The sequence below is a fragment of the Neolamprologus brichardi genome, chromosome 9 (assembly GCF_056152115.1).
Source record: "Neolamprologus brichardi isolate AB-2024 chromosome 9, ASM5615211v1, whole genome shotgun sequence".
Lineage (NCBI taxonomy): Eukaryota > Metazoa > Chordata > Actinopteri > Cichliformes > Cichlidae > Neolamprologus > Neolamprologus brichardi.
In genome coordinates, this window is record NC_142112.1 from 37855198 (window position 1) to 37870090 (window position 14893).

The 14893-nt window shown below is 40.5% G+C and overlaps 1 protein-coding gene across 1 annotated transcript; it reads left to right on the forward strand.

Moving 5' to 3' along the window:
• Positions 1 to 310: 310 nt before the first annotated feature.
• On the forward strand, positions 311 to 3739 carry LOC148101624 (uncharacterized). The gene is made up of 3 exons (XM_087846617.1): positions 311 to 581; positions 2033 to 2108; positions 2315 to 3739. The coding sequence occupies exons 2-3, from the start codon at positions 2091 to 2093 to the stop codon at positions 3479 to 3481; spliced, it is 1185 nt and encodes a 394-aa protein (XP_087702743.1). The 5' UTR covers positions 311 to 581; positions 2033 to 2090; the 3' UTR covers positions 3482 to 3739.
• Positions 3740 to 14893: the final 11154 nt, after the last annotated feature.

Below are 14893 nucleotides of genomic sequence, written 5' to 3' on the forward strand. Positions count from 1 at the left end.
CCGTACGTAGTACACGTAGTGCGCGTACTTCAAGCCTGCGGTCTCTTAATTGGGATACAGCCATTGATACAGAGAGACTAGTGTAAGGCTGTTCCAATTCTCAGCACCGCTCTTCTCTTTTCCTGTGTACTTAGCAATTCTCTTTCCCACGATGACGTTTTCAGCGAGGCAAAGGAAAAGAACCGAGGAAAAGGAAAGAGGAGGTACTTTTGGAAAACACCCCACCTACTTACGATGTGTTGCGGAGTCACGTGACCCCACAGTAACAAACCGCAACAGAGTCGGAAGAGTGGGGCGGAACAAATGTGTGCAGGAGAGGAGTCAAGCAGAGAGAGCTACTTTTTCATTAAACGGGAGTAAAGTAGTGAAGTTAGAGGAGAGAAACAAACTAAAGTATCGATCATATATTACTACCAACGTTTGGATCGATATCTGCATCGATCTGCCCACCCTTGTCTCCTGGATCGTAGCTGAGATCAGCGTGAACCACGTGGGTCTCTGCTCCCTGATCTGTTTCCTGTGTTTGGAAAGAGTTCCAGCTTCATCACGGAGTTTCTCTCGGTTTGTGGGCTCATCTAAAGGTAAGCACCGAGCTAACTTTACTGTGAGTTCAGTTCATGTTGAGTTTAGCTCCTGAATGAGGTCTTCTGCTGCTCTCCTCGGTGTCTGTTCACAGTTTATTGTGAACACGTTGAGAGAAGAGTGAGAGAGTGTTTGGAGAAAAACACCAACTAATCATTAGCTCAGCATGCTGGGAGAAGTTGGAGCAGAAAAGTCTTCTCATTGGCCCTGCAGCTGTTTTTCTGCATGCACCAAACCTCCACAGCCTCATTTCTATTTGAAGTGATAACAGGAAATCAGGGCGATCTACTGCAGTATCAGGGTCACAATAAACTTTATTGTCCAGCTGCTGTGGATGAACACATGAGAGGAAGTGAACTCCTACAAAGTCTCATTTTAATGAGTCTGGCTGCTGTAAAGTGATGCACAGGAAGATGTTAATGAAACAGAGATGAAAGTTCATATTTGAAAGCGCTGAGAAGTAAAACATAATGTGGCGGTTAATGTGCAGCTCTTGGTGATTTGGGAGAAGAAGAATGTTTTTAATCCTGTTGGGTATTGTTAGGATTTAAATATATATATTTTTAGCTGTGAACCAGAGCTGGTCATTATTCTAACTCATCCTGGTGTGTGATGCTGTGTAGCTTCCTCACAGAAGCTGATGTCACAGCATCTCTATATTAATCCAAACTGTTGGTAACAATCCTGAAAACCTCCCAGTCGGTACAGTCCAGACACACCTGGAGATTCTCCACAGCCTCATCAGTCCACTGCTTCAGTGTCTTAACAAAAGCTTTTGAGTTTCAGTTTGTGCCTTTTTGCAGGGATCAAGTGAACCATGACATGGTCTAAGAATCCTGATTTAGTGTGAGATGATGAACCTCTTACTATCAGCTCACCTTCTGTTTTTTAGTGTGTTTTTTTTTTCCTTTTTTAAAAATAAAATCTATGAGGTTCAAATGAAGCACCAAACTTCTTTTACTCAATCAGTGGAGGTTCATTAGTGCATTTTCTCACCACTGCTGGAGGCTGTTACGAAATAAATATATATCCTTAGTCCTTATTTGCTGATTATATTGTTTTTTGTGCTTTGTAATAAAGTCTGTGGGAAAGAACTAGGTTAGAGGGTGACAGGTCGCCTAGCAACAGAGGCTTCAGTAAGGGGAAGTTAAGAAACAGGAAGTATAGAGGTGCTGCGCCATATTAATAAAACACAGGAAACTAGATGGAAAAAGCGTGTGTTAGTGTGACAGGCCTCCGTTTCCGGAAATGTAAAATTAATATCTTTATTTTTATTTAGCTTGACCACTCTGAGTCCAGTCTTTCTCTGTCGCCAAAAGAATTCAAAAGAACGGAATTTAATAAGGCTGACACACTGACTGAAGACATTTAGTTTGAGTGGATTTGAGCTTTCCATCACAGCTTCTTTTGGTCAAGGATGAAATACATATAAATATATTTTTTGTTCCAGCTGATCATCAGGAGGAGACGAGCCATTTAGACTCAGCTCAGCCACTACAGAGGAAACAATGACTTCAACCCAAAAGGTGAGCAAAAATATCTCTGCTATTGAAACTGTGTGCACGTCACAACTCTCATTGTAGCTCATAATTGTAATGTGATAATATCACCAGAATGTGGTGGTAACACACCTACAATGTGTTTGTTGACATCTTTGATTCCACTAATGGAGTTTCAGTTTGTTCCACGACTGCATTTCACTCACTGCCTCTTTGTATCTCTGTCACTGCAGGACCAACATGGAGCGAGAAGTCAGCGCTCTCAGGAGGCCGACAAACCTCACAGAAGAAAGGGAGAGAAAAAATACAGCTGTGATGAATGTGGGAAGGATTTTACCCAGTCTGGGAGCTTAAAAAGACACCAACTCATCCACAGTGGTGTTAAAGCATACACCTGTGACTTGTGTGGAAAGTCTTTCACCCGCGCTGGAAGCTTACAAACACACCAACTCATCCACAGTGGAGTTAAAGCGTACACCTGTGACTTGTGTGGAAAATCTTTTACCCAACCACGAGGCTTAAAATCACATCAGCTCATCCACAGTGGAGTTAAAGCATATACCTGTGATTTGTGTGGAAAAACTTTTACCCACGCTGGAAGCTTAAAATCACATCAGCTCATCCACAGTGGAGTTAAAGCATACAACTGTGACTTGTGTGGAAAATCTTTTACCCACACTGGAAGCTTACAAACACACCAACTCATCCACAGTGGAGTTAAAGCATACACCTGTGACTTGTGTGGACAATCTTTTACCCAGGCTGGAAGCTTAAAAAGACACCAACTCATCCACAATGGCGTTAAAGCGTACACCTGTGACTTGTGTGGAAAATCTTTTACCCAGGCTGTTAACTTACAAACACACCAACTCATCCACACTGGCTTTAAAGCATACACCTGTGACTTGTGTGGAAAATCTTTTACCCAGGCTGTTGGTTTAAAAAGACACCAACTCATCCACAGTGGAGTTAAAGCATACAGCTGTGACTTGTGTGGAAAATCTTTTACCCACGCTGGAAGCTTACAAACACACCAACTCATCCACAGTGGAGTTAAAGCGTACAGCTGTGATCAGTGTGGCAGAGCTTTTACTCACAGTGGCCTCTTACAGCGTCATCAAGTTATCCACTCTGGATTTAAGGCGTACAACTGCCACATTTGTGGAAAAACCTTCCGCTGGCAAGGCAGCCTTAATATTCACCTCCGCATTCACACTGGAAATGACGTTTACTGCTGTGATCAGTGTGGGAAACTGTTTGTGAAATATAAAGACTTAGAACACCACATGTTTACCCACACTGTGGGGAGACCTTATAAATGTGACGTTTGTGATAAGACTTTTAAAGCTCCACATTACCTTAAAATCCACCAACAAATCCACACCAGAAAGAAACTTTAAGTGCAGTTACTGTGAGGTATGTATGTATATTGTTATCTTCTTATTTAAGACTGACTGTTTGGATCAACTCTTTTCATTAAATTGTGTTCGCATGTTAGTAATTCTACTGGACTCAATGGCATCTACTGGAATTTTGAAAATGTCAGTAAAGAACATAATAAGTCATCAAACTAAAAACAATGATTACTGTAACTTTGCATCTATATTTGAGGATTTACAGTTGCATTTTTATTCAAATATAATAACCACAATGGTGGAGAGGGAAACTAAGAGAAACTGGCTTCTTTTTCCACTATAACTATGTTCACAGGCCATTCTAGTTTTTATCTGTCTTACACGCTTGACCAAACAACAAATAAGTTAAATTTCAAAAGGTCTCTTCCAGCGAACATAAGAAAAAGAAAAGTCTCTGACGAAGAGTTAAGTCTTCAGTGTGATTTAGTGTATCTCAAATAAATAAATGAATAATCCAAACTGTAATGTTAGGATTTAAATGATGCCAGATGCATCACATGGCCCTCTTCCTATTGAGAAAAAAAAAAGTTGTATCCAAGATGGCCGACTTCTAAATGGCCACCATGGTCACCACCCATCTTTCAGACCTGAGCGTGTGTGTTCATGTGTTCGAGTCTCCGTTTCCGGAAATGTAAAATAAAGATCATTTTTTGAGCTTTCTTTGCCGCCAAAAGAATTCAAAGAACAAAATTTAATAGTGTGTTTATTAATACTGGAAGAAACAAGCAAATAAGGTAAAATATTCCCTCCAAACAAAACTTTTAAAAACATACAAATTTGACAGGAAATCTATCTGCACCTTCCAGTGTGCAATGTGGCAATAAGTTCGCCCATGTTTGGACTTCTTCTGTGTTCTAAACCCGCAAATCAGTCCGTGGATGATTACATTGCTCCGCCCATCAAAAAGTCTGCGCATGCACGAATATCTCAGTTAGTGGACTGATGATTGTTGGTTGGAAAATTTTTACATATCTCCCAACCTTACTGGGTAGTCTAAAGAGCACTGAAAGGAAGGCAACTGGACTTTTTTGAAGATTTTTCAACTCTCTTCCGAGAAGCTTCTTTGGTCCTAACAGCAATTAGGTCGATTCACCAGGTCCCAATTCAATTTGATTTTGACTCTATCAGAAATATTATTCTAATATTATATTATATTATAATATTATAATTATGATCATATAGCTTGAATATATATACTTTAGAGGAACCTTCTAAACCTTTTAAAATAAATACACTTACTTCCAAATAAAGAACAGCACTTTTTATTTCTGAGGTTTGTGCACCCCCCCTGACTCCCCTAGAATCAACTTACTTTTAATGGTCTGTAAGTTTTATTTACATGTCCTTTAAAGTATGGTGAGAGTTTGTTTGCAGCCAGTGCTTGTTGCTGTTCGTCTACATCAGGGGTTGCCAACTATGGGCACTCATGCCACAGCTGGCACACGAAGGGTTGTGATGGCACGACATGCAGTGAATTAATCTGAGAAGGTGTATTTAAAAATAAATATCTACCAGTCTAGATGTCTACCACCAATGCACATCACAAATTCGCTCACACAGAGACATCAGTTTCGCCACTTCTTAATGACAGTATCTAAGCTAACAAGCCCACCTACTGGTTTCAGTTCAGTTTTTCCAATTGGCTAAAAATTACATGTGAGAGTCCTGTATAATATGGCCTTGAAGCGAGCGAGATAATTCCTGGACTTTTACGCCAATTTGGACAGAAGACTGGGGTTTTGTGCAACAGAAAGATCATGCTGTATGGCACATACAGCATGATCTTTCTGTTGCACAAAACCCCAGTCTTCTGTCCAAATTTTTGCCTTGAGAGTGCCAGACCTTCAATGTTAAACAACATTTTGAGATGAAAGATCAAGAAGCTTCAAGTATGAGGCAGAGAAAGTTGAATCAATTACACGTGCTGTGTCAAGATATGAGAAGCAAGCAAGTACTCTTGCACGTTTTTACAGCTGCTAAACATTATGGAACTTAAGTAAGGTTTCGTATTGGGCAGTGTATTGCTAAACATGGAGAGCTGTTTACAGACGGAGAATTTATTAAGGAGGCTTTTCTCTCAAGCTCAGAGATGTTATTTCATGGGGTTCCAAACAAAGATGCAATTAAAGCAAGGATTCAAGACATACCTGCATCAGTCAGAACTGTGGAACGACGCATCCAGGAAATAGGTAACAATGTCAGAGCCCAACAAACAGCTGCTTTGAAAGAAGCCCAGGTGTTTTGTGTAGCTTTGGACAAAAGCGTTGATATTAGTGATCTGTGGTCCCGCCATGCTTTATTCACACCACATGAGGGTATTGGCAAGGTTTTTAAATAGTGTTTTGATGAGCGAGGCTTTGGCATTACATTTTGCTGTGACAAATAATGATGCACCAGCCATTGCTGGAAAACACAGGGGTGCTGTTACCTTAATTGAGGAACAAGTTGGTCATCCCATCATTAAACAACACTTAGTTGGTCATCCCATCATTAAACAAACTACATGCTGAATGCTAAGTCACTTGTACTAAGTGACTCAGCATTCAGCATGTAGTTTCTTTTGGGCTTGTCTTTGAATGCATGCTTGTCTTGTTCAGTTGGCTTTATTGCAGGCAGAGAAGTGATAGGATTACATGCAATTCTTGCTTCTTTATTCAGGAATTTGACAAAATGACTAAAATCTGGGAACATTCTGTGTTCATCTTGAAACTCTGTCACTGTTCTGTTCCATCGTGCACTTAGCCAATCAGGCAGCTTTGCAGCTGTCCTCTGATTTTCCACGCAGTCATGCAAAACTTGTAAACCTTGAACATAAGGTATGGCTGACTCAACACTGCTTAGAAAATCTGCAAATTCACGTAGATCTTTAGTGTCTTTGTTGTTAATTTTTGGCCATGACTGAATCTTGTCACGATATGATTTGCCTATCACAAAGGGATCTCCAAACCTGTCGTTGAGTATCTCCCAGGCAGCATGATAAGCGGTGTCTGTTCCAACCAGAAAATGTCCTTCCATAGCCTTCTTCGCTGGACCTCCAACATACTTTCTCAGGAAGAAAAGTTTTTCTTGAATTGGCAGATTCTTGTGGTCAACTAATGTTTGAAAAGACAACTTCCAGTCGTTATACTGCAGCGGATCACCTGTGAAGACTGGAGGCTCTGGCATTGGGATTCTGTTTGCAGTGATAGCTTCAGCGAGCATCCTTACAAGATCAGTGGAGGGCGTTTCATTTGCACTACGAATTGCTGTTTGAGGAACAGAGGCTTGGAGAGGTGCATTTTGTTGCGGAGCTCTAACTTGAGAGGGGATGAATGGTTTCGAGTTCACATTTGGAAAGCTTGGTTGCGGGAAGGAACTATCTTGTCTTACTTGGGAATGAACAGGAGATTTGTCTTCATCCTCACTGTTCACACTTTCAGCATACACCTTCAGTCTTGTTTGTGCTGCATTACGCTTTTGCAAATCTCTCAAAAGTTCCACTTCCTTTCTCTTTTCATCTAACCTTGTCTTTATTGAGGTGCTCTCAGTTAGAAATTGAGCTCTTTTCCTTGCATCCTCAACTTCAAGTTCTCTGATTTCTTCCTCGCACTGATGCTGTGTTTTCATTATTTTAATGACTTCTTCTGTAGCTGCTACTTCAGCTGCAGCTTCTCGTCTTTGTTGTAGTGTGACCAGAGATGATTGCTTTGACATCCCAGAGATAGACCTTGACTTATATGTGATCCTTGAAGAAGCGCTGGATGAACTGCTGTCATACACGGACTCTGAATCAGGCCAAGGTATACTATTTGGATCACCATCTTCTTCTAAAAGGCACCGAGCCTTTGCTCTGGTAGTTTCACTGATAGCTATGCACACATCACATCTTCTGTGCATTTCAATATCAGGACTTTGTATTTTTCTGATCTCATCATGAATGTTACAGATGTCAGTCATACTAGCATCTATAACACTTACAGCTTCAGGTATTAACTCAATGTCTTTACTCTTCACCATTCTTTTAAATAAGTTTATGTGGTATTTCCAATTCTTGTAAACTCGCTCAAAATTGTTTGTCAAGTCATTTGTAAGGATTGTCCCTTTTCAGTAAGAGTGCGTGTGCGCTGGCTTCTGCGCAAGCTTTCTGACTGTGTGCCTTCAGTAAATACTGAGGACTGTGAAGTTTCTTCTCCATTTGTCTGCTCTTTACTTTCATCATTTTGAAAATTATCATCAGCACTTTCTTCTTCAGTAGGCTGTATTGCATCTTCATTTTCATCTGCCATGTTGTCTTAATAGTATTTTCACTTGACTTTAACATTTACTTGATAAATCTTGATTTTAGCTGCTCCTTAATATGAAAGGTCACTTTGAATTTCAAATGGAACTGAGGCTTGATAACAAGAGCTTTGTTACTTCCAAGACATGGACTTTTGTGCTTGCTTTATTATCTTTCACTTGTTAGCTTGCTTCTTTACTTATTCAATGCATTTGCTGGAGCACGTGATACTTCTCTTGCTAGTAGCTTCTCTTGCTAGTAGCTTCGGTCCAAGCAGCTTGTTGCCTTCTCCGGGGCAGTGCAGTGTTCTACTATGCTGGCTTGTACACATACACGAGAGACACGAGAGTTCTTCTTTACTGATGTTTACTGTGCTTCTTTAACGTACACAGGTACACCGTAGAACTGGTGAATACAAATGTACAAGAAAATTATATTTCAGCATTAAAACATATTACAATATAAAATTCACAAAATATAAACAAACATACCACTATGGCCTGCAAGTAGACAAACCGGTGTAATTGGAACTTAGGACTTATTTCTTCTTTCTTAGCTTGACTTTTACACGGCTAGACCGTCACCATGAGCAGCTTCTCTGACCTTACTTCCCAAAACAGGAAGTGACCTCTGCCCTTACCTTATACTTACAAAATTAACCGGTTATTTTCCATGTATCAAATTAACTGTACACCAATCCGGTAGGCAAAAAAGGAAAATGTTAACATGCTCAACACAAAAATAAAACATACAAAATAAAATGCGTTAATTACATTATCATTACAAGAGCTCCGCCTAGTGGTCAAATACTAACATTTCACCAACTGTTACAACACTGAATAAAAGAGTTAGAAAACCTTTGTGCCAAGATGTCAAATTCAGATCTTCATGACACCATGGCGACAGTGGCAAAAATCGTGAACTTTATAGTTAAGCAATCTGCTTTGACACCGCCAATTCCAGTCTGTGCTCGAGGAGATGGATAGATCATGCATTGACATCCCACTCCACTGTGCTGTCAGATGGCGTAGCTGTGGAAATGTTCTGGAACGACTTGTGGATTGTTTTGATGTGGTTAGAAAAAATCCTGGCAGAAAAGGTGCAAAGCCGTCCGAAGTCAGAGACGAGAATTGGGTTGAAAAACGGGACACTTCAACGAGTTCCAAAATGTGATCCCCAGATAACACAACTGGCAAATACAAAGCAGGGGCAGGGATCACATTAACCTGCAAATCCCTGTATCAAGAAAAGTCATATAAGCCCAGTTTATTTTTTCTTATCATTGTTTTACCATCTGCATTTTCTGTTGTATAGTTCCTTTGCTGTTATGGTTAAATGTTATGTTATGGATAAAAAGTGTTTTTTGAAATATAGCAAATATAGTTCTATAAAGTTGTTCTGTATAGTGTGTAACTGTTGATACGCTGCATTATTAAATTTATTGTTAATGCAATTATTTCGATGACACATTGACTTTAGAGGAAATTTTAGATGCCACTCATCATCAGAAAGGTTGCTCTACAACAAAGACCTATTGAGTCTCAGTACCAGGTCACTTTACTCCAGCATGCAAAGTGCTTTACCGTGTTGTATAAAGCACTTTGAGTGCTCAGGCAGAGTAAAAAAGTGCTTTATAAGAATCAATCCATTTTACTTGTGTTTACTAATGCTGGGCTTACACTGTGCGATTTTTGGCCCATTTTGAGCCGAGTTTTGAGTCGTGCGACCGTTTTGGCAATCGGCCCGATTTTGGCCTTCATCGTGCGTCGTGCATTGTGTAGTATACGTGGGGTAACGAGAAGCAATTAACACCTCACGACTAGCCCCCGATCATCAATCGCTTGGTCGTGAGGATTTTCAAACCTGTTTGAGGCACTTGTAGAACTTTGAAAAGCTCATCCGAGCCTTTTCGATGTGGTCTCACAAAATTATCACGACCACAACAACCGTGAAAATAGTTGGATAGACATTGCTGCTCAATCACAGCTGCCTGATTGATGTTTTTCATTAGTAATTTAGCAAAGTTTATGGCGGTGGTGTGCGTGTCTGTGTGAGTGAAAGACAAAGAGGGAGAGCGAGCGACAGAATTTCTGTTATAACCTTCATTTTATGGACGCACAGTGTGAGCACTCGGGTCGCATCAGAGCATCGGGTCGTATAGTGTGAGACCCTGCATCGTGACCTACGAACTTCTAACCCCTGCGAGTCAATCGTACAGTTTGAGCAGGAGCTGAATCGCGCGACTGAAAAAATCGCACAGTGTGAGCCCGGCATAACTGAACAACAGGAGGGTCATCTAACTAAAACCAATCAGTGTATCCCACCTGACCCCCTCAGAATCAGCTTACTTTTAATAGTCTGTGAGTTTTATTTTAATGTCCTCAAAGTATGGTGAGAGTCTGTCTGCAGCCAGGGTACCACTGCTTGTTGCTGTTCCTCTACATCAAAGACATTTATTGTATCCCATTAAGCTGAGTGTTATAATGAAAACAGTAAAATGTAATTGGACATTGGCAGAGATGCTCTTTATTTCAGGCGACTTTCAGAATTAAAATGTTGAAGGAATTCCCTGACTTACACTGTCTTTGTGTCTTTGTTTAGAAGCAGAGCGACACAGATGGATCCAGTTCTCAACCCTGTCGTCACTGTGGTGGTGGGAAAGACTTTCACTCTGCAACAGACCCTAAAAATATATCAACGTAGACACAGTGAAGACAAAATCAACTATTGCAAAGAATGTGAGTGGCTTCCCCACTCAAACTAATTTAAAAATACATGAACTCATTCACAGTGGGGTTAAAAAGCACATCTGTGACCAGTGTGGGTCATCCTTCACCACTGCAGGTCACCTTAAAAGTCATAAACAAGTCCACACAGGAGAGAAACCATACAAGTGTAGACACTGTGACAGAAGCTTCTCACGATCGAGGCATCTTAACCTTCATGAATGTACACACATGTAAGATAATTTACCTGTGACCAGTGTGACCAGAGCTTCAGGAATCTCAGTTCATACTCCAAACACAAACGATCCCACACTGTAAATCAACTTTTTCACTGTTGCCAATGTGCAAAAACATTCACTTCATTATCTGCTCTGTGCAAACATCAGTGTGATCATGCAGGACTGAAATCAGTAAATCTAAATGAATCTGCAGAGGCAGAAAGATCCTCTTCTCGTTTTGGGGTCAGACTTAAAAACCTTGAGATCAGGCTCCACAGAGTTCAGATGGACTCCTGTAAAGAGTGTCAGCTGATGTCACACTTGGATGAAGTTATTCAGTGTTTTTATAGTTTTGTATTTTCATTGTTTTGGAGTCTTAATTTGTAATTTACTTTTTGAAATTCAGTTTAAAGCTGAACTGGGGCTGGGCAATATTTCTATGTAATACTAATTTACATAGAAATATTGTAATTTTTTCTATGTAAATTTACAATATTTACATAGAATATGTATGTGTTTACATACATATTCTATTCTATGTGTATGTATTAGAATATACAGATATTCTAATATACAGACCACAGATAAAGCTCCGCCTTGTGGTGGAGCTTTATCTGATCAGCCAAAGACCACATTCATATTTACAGTGGTGGCCTGCAAAAGACAACACATCTTTAGAAAAATTGGGGTAAAGCAGCAAAAAACTGTTAGAGGTTAAAGTTTGCAGATTACTGATGTTGTTCATCAGCTCTAACACAGTGAGACCAGTCATGGCCCAGTGCTCTGGGGTTTTCTTAAATGCTGTTTAATTGTTTCTACTCTGGTTTAGTGTGATGGCCATGAGTGATGTCTCTGTCAGCAAAAAGGCTGTAACACTGTCCGTGATAAAGATGCTAAATAGAACCTTCAACCTCCCCATTGTCTTTCTTCCTTCCTGCATTCAGATGAATAAATTAGCTTTTTGTTTTCTATTATGTAGTGTGATGTGTTTTCTCTTATGTCTGTAAAGGTTCTCAGTCATCCAGGTCGTCGTAGTCTAAGGAGCTTGCAAAGAAAAGCGTCTGGATTTCTTTAAGTTGCTTGAAGACATTTCACCTCTCATCCTAGAATCTTCTTCGGGTCTAAGGTCAAATGGTGGAGAGTTCCAGATTTAAGCTCTGTGGGAGCATCCCCCCGAGAGGGACCTCCTAATGATCCTCTACCTAATCACACAAGACAAGATGTGAAAATGGGTGTAGGTAGGATACAATTTAAACAAGTAGTATAAAAGAGGTGATATTTTTGGTGTCAATGCTGGTGTGAAGATTGTGCTGTTTTGATGGCGTTGCAAATATTCCTTTCATTCCTTTAATATTCCTTTAAATCCAAGGAAATATTTGGTTTCAACGCTCAGTTTATTTTCAGGGAATATTCCAGCAGTTAAAAGTGTTGATAAATGAACTCGAGTCTCTAAAAATGGGCAAAAAGGTGATGTGAATTGCAAACATATGTACATTGTGTGTAATGGGATTTGGCAAGATTGAGAGATCTGCCGGACATAAAGAAAAATGTAAATATGAGACTGACAAAAAATTGATAAAAAGAAAGACTAAATGAAGCAAAACACTGGATGGTACAGCTCATGAAGGCACAAACATGGCCTGCTACTGGATGTGTGAGAGGCAGAGAGAAGGGGACGGGCTCCCAGACATCGCAGTGAAGGTCAAAGGTGAAAATAAGACATGCAGAGATTCAGCAGAGAGAAGACGCTCACTGTCTGTGCATGTTAAGAATATCATGATTAAATCAAGTTCGTTTAGGGATTTTTATACATTGCTACGCTCTATTAAGAGTTGGCCCTCCATGTAATAATGGGGTAAAAGCATGAATTTAGCTCTTTGATTGAACTGAATTATTGAGACTGACATGTAGAGCTGCAGAGGGATTTCCAAACATGCTTACATATCATAGCCAGTTAAAGTCAGGGTGCAATTTTCCTGGGCAGAAGGAGTCTGAACACAATATCCCAGACTTAGATAATAAGTACAAAATTAGGTTATTATAGTTACTCTCATAAATTCTGTGTAATTATCTATAAACTCACATATTTTATATATATATATATACATATATATATATATATATATATATATATATATATATATATATATATATATATGTATGTATTGTGGAGTCACTGTGTTAACTTGCATGTTCAAATCACATGACCCATATGTTTAGGTTAAATAGATCTACCATTATATTAATGAAAATTTGCGCCACTTGCTGTATGAACACTTACTGATTAATACTGTTTAAAAATGTAACAATCCAGGTTCGTAACTTTGTTCATTCTAAAATTCCACAGTCTTCAGAAATAGTTATATATGATGATATTGAGACATTTCTTATTAAGCGAAAAGACAGAACTCAGCTGGCCCCAGGGAGGGGTCACTTGCCCCTCCCTTCCTTCCCTCCCCATCTCCAGCTGCCTCCCTCTTCCCGCTCCACCACAATCACCCACACATGCAGGTAAAGGTGTGTCACCAGGGTGCAGGGGAGGCATCCCCTAACTAGACCTGGGGCTTAGAGTACGCTTGGGGAGTGTGATTGTGTGTACAGTGTCTCTTTATGTCTGTCTCCACGTTGGGTGAATGTTGAGTAATTGCATATGAGAGCATGAGGGTGGGAATGGATGTTTGTTTCTGTGTGTGCCTGTATGTCTGTGTCCATATGTCAGGTCGGGTATCAGACACCACCTCTCTGGGGACATCTCAAGCCCTCCAAGGTATGGAGGCCTGTCTCCCCCCACCACTTCCCCTGCCAGTGGCAGATGCCCTCAGACATCGGTGCGTTGGTGGTTCTTTGTGTCCGGGGATGGGCGCCCAGGTACACACCGGCTCACTCCTTGGTGGCTGCTTGTCGGGGCCTGGAGCCTGGGGCTTGGTCACTCTGGTGCAGCTGGCTGCCGGCGGAGCTCCCGGGCACGTCACTGCAACCCCCCCTGGCTTCTGCTCCGCGGATGCTGAGTGACCCCTCATCTGGGACTCTCCTCAGCTCTTTCTGGGATAGTGGCACGGCTGCCCCTCTGTTGGTCTTCCTTGTTCTCTTGTGTTCTGGGGGCCTCTGGATGTCTGGAGTTTTGATCTCCTCCATACCTGCTTCATGCCCTGGTGGACGGGGTTGTGGCCCCCCCACACCCTCTAACAGATCATTACATGAAGGAACCTTTTAAAAACAAGCGCGCTCATGCTCACAGCTGTACACACGGGTGCTCACACACACAAACTACACCCTTTTTGGCTCCTACCTCAAAGCACACTGTGCGCTGTCGATCTTACATGCTGCACAATAATGTTTAACATTTAGTATTTACTTATATTCCCATAGATCATCATGATGTTGTTTATTCTATTGCTCTCGTTTTCTTCTGCTTGTTTTCTTTTTTCTTTCTCAACAGAGATCTCTTCTTAAGAGGAAGAGTTTTGATCACCAAAGCAGAGCGAATTTTACGATTAAAATGGGATCCTCTATGGATCTTGTACTCAGAGCTTGTTCTTGTGCTGCCATGATTAGTGCCTCTGTGCTGTCTTTCAGTCCAACTTCTTGCTTTTATGTTGCTTTTAAGTGTACAGTGACCTTGAGTGTTTTGAAAGGCGCTTTCAAATAAAATGTATTATTATTATTATTATTATTATTATTATTATTATTATTAAGAATTAGAAAGGGTAAAAATATTTAAATTTTGGGGGTTGTGGTTTGATGAAAGGGTGACATGGACTATACATATTCGGAAAATAATAGACAAATGCAAGAAAGTGTTGAATATAATGAGGTGCTTAGTGGGAACTGACTGGGGGGCTGATATGAAATCTTTAAAAGCTTTACTGGGTTGATTAGGTCAGTATTGGATTATGGGTGTATAGTATATAATTCTGCTGCCAGAAGAAGTCTTTGTAAGTTGGATAGTATCCAATATCAGGCACTAAGACTTTGCTCTGGTGCATTCAAAACAACATCTGCAGCAGCTGTACAGGTAGAAATGGGGGAAATGCCATTACAAATAAGAAGAGAGCAACTGGCATTAAATTACTAGTCAAGTTTAAAAGGACATGGTCACGATCATCCGACAAAAACTGTTTTCCAACCATGCTGGGAAAAAGAGAAAACGGAATTGAAAAGTTTTGGGTGGACAGTGGGACAGAAAGCAGCTGAA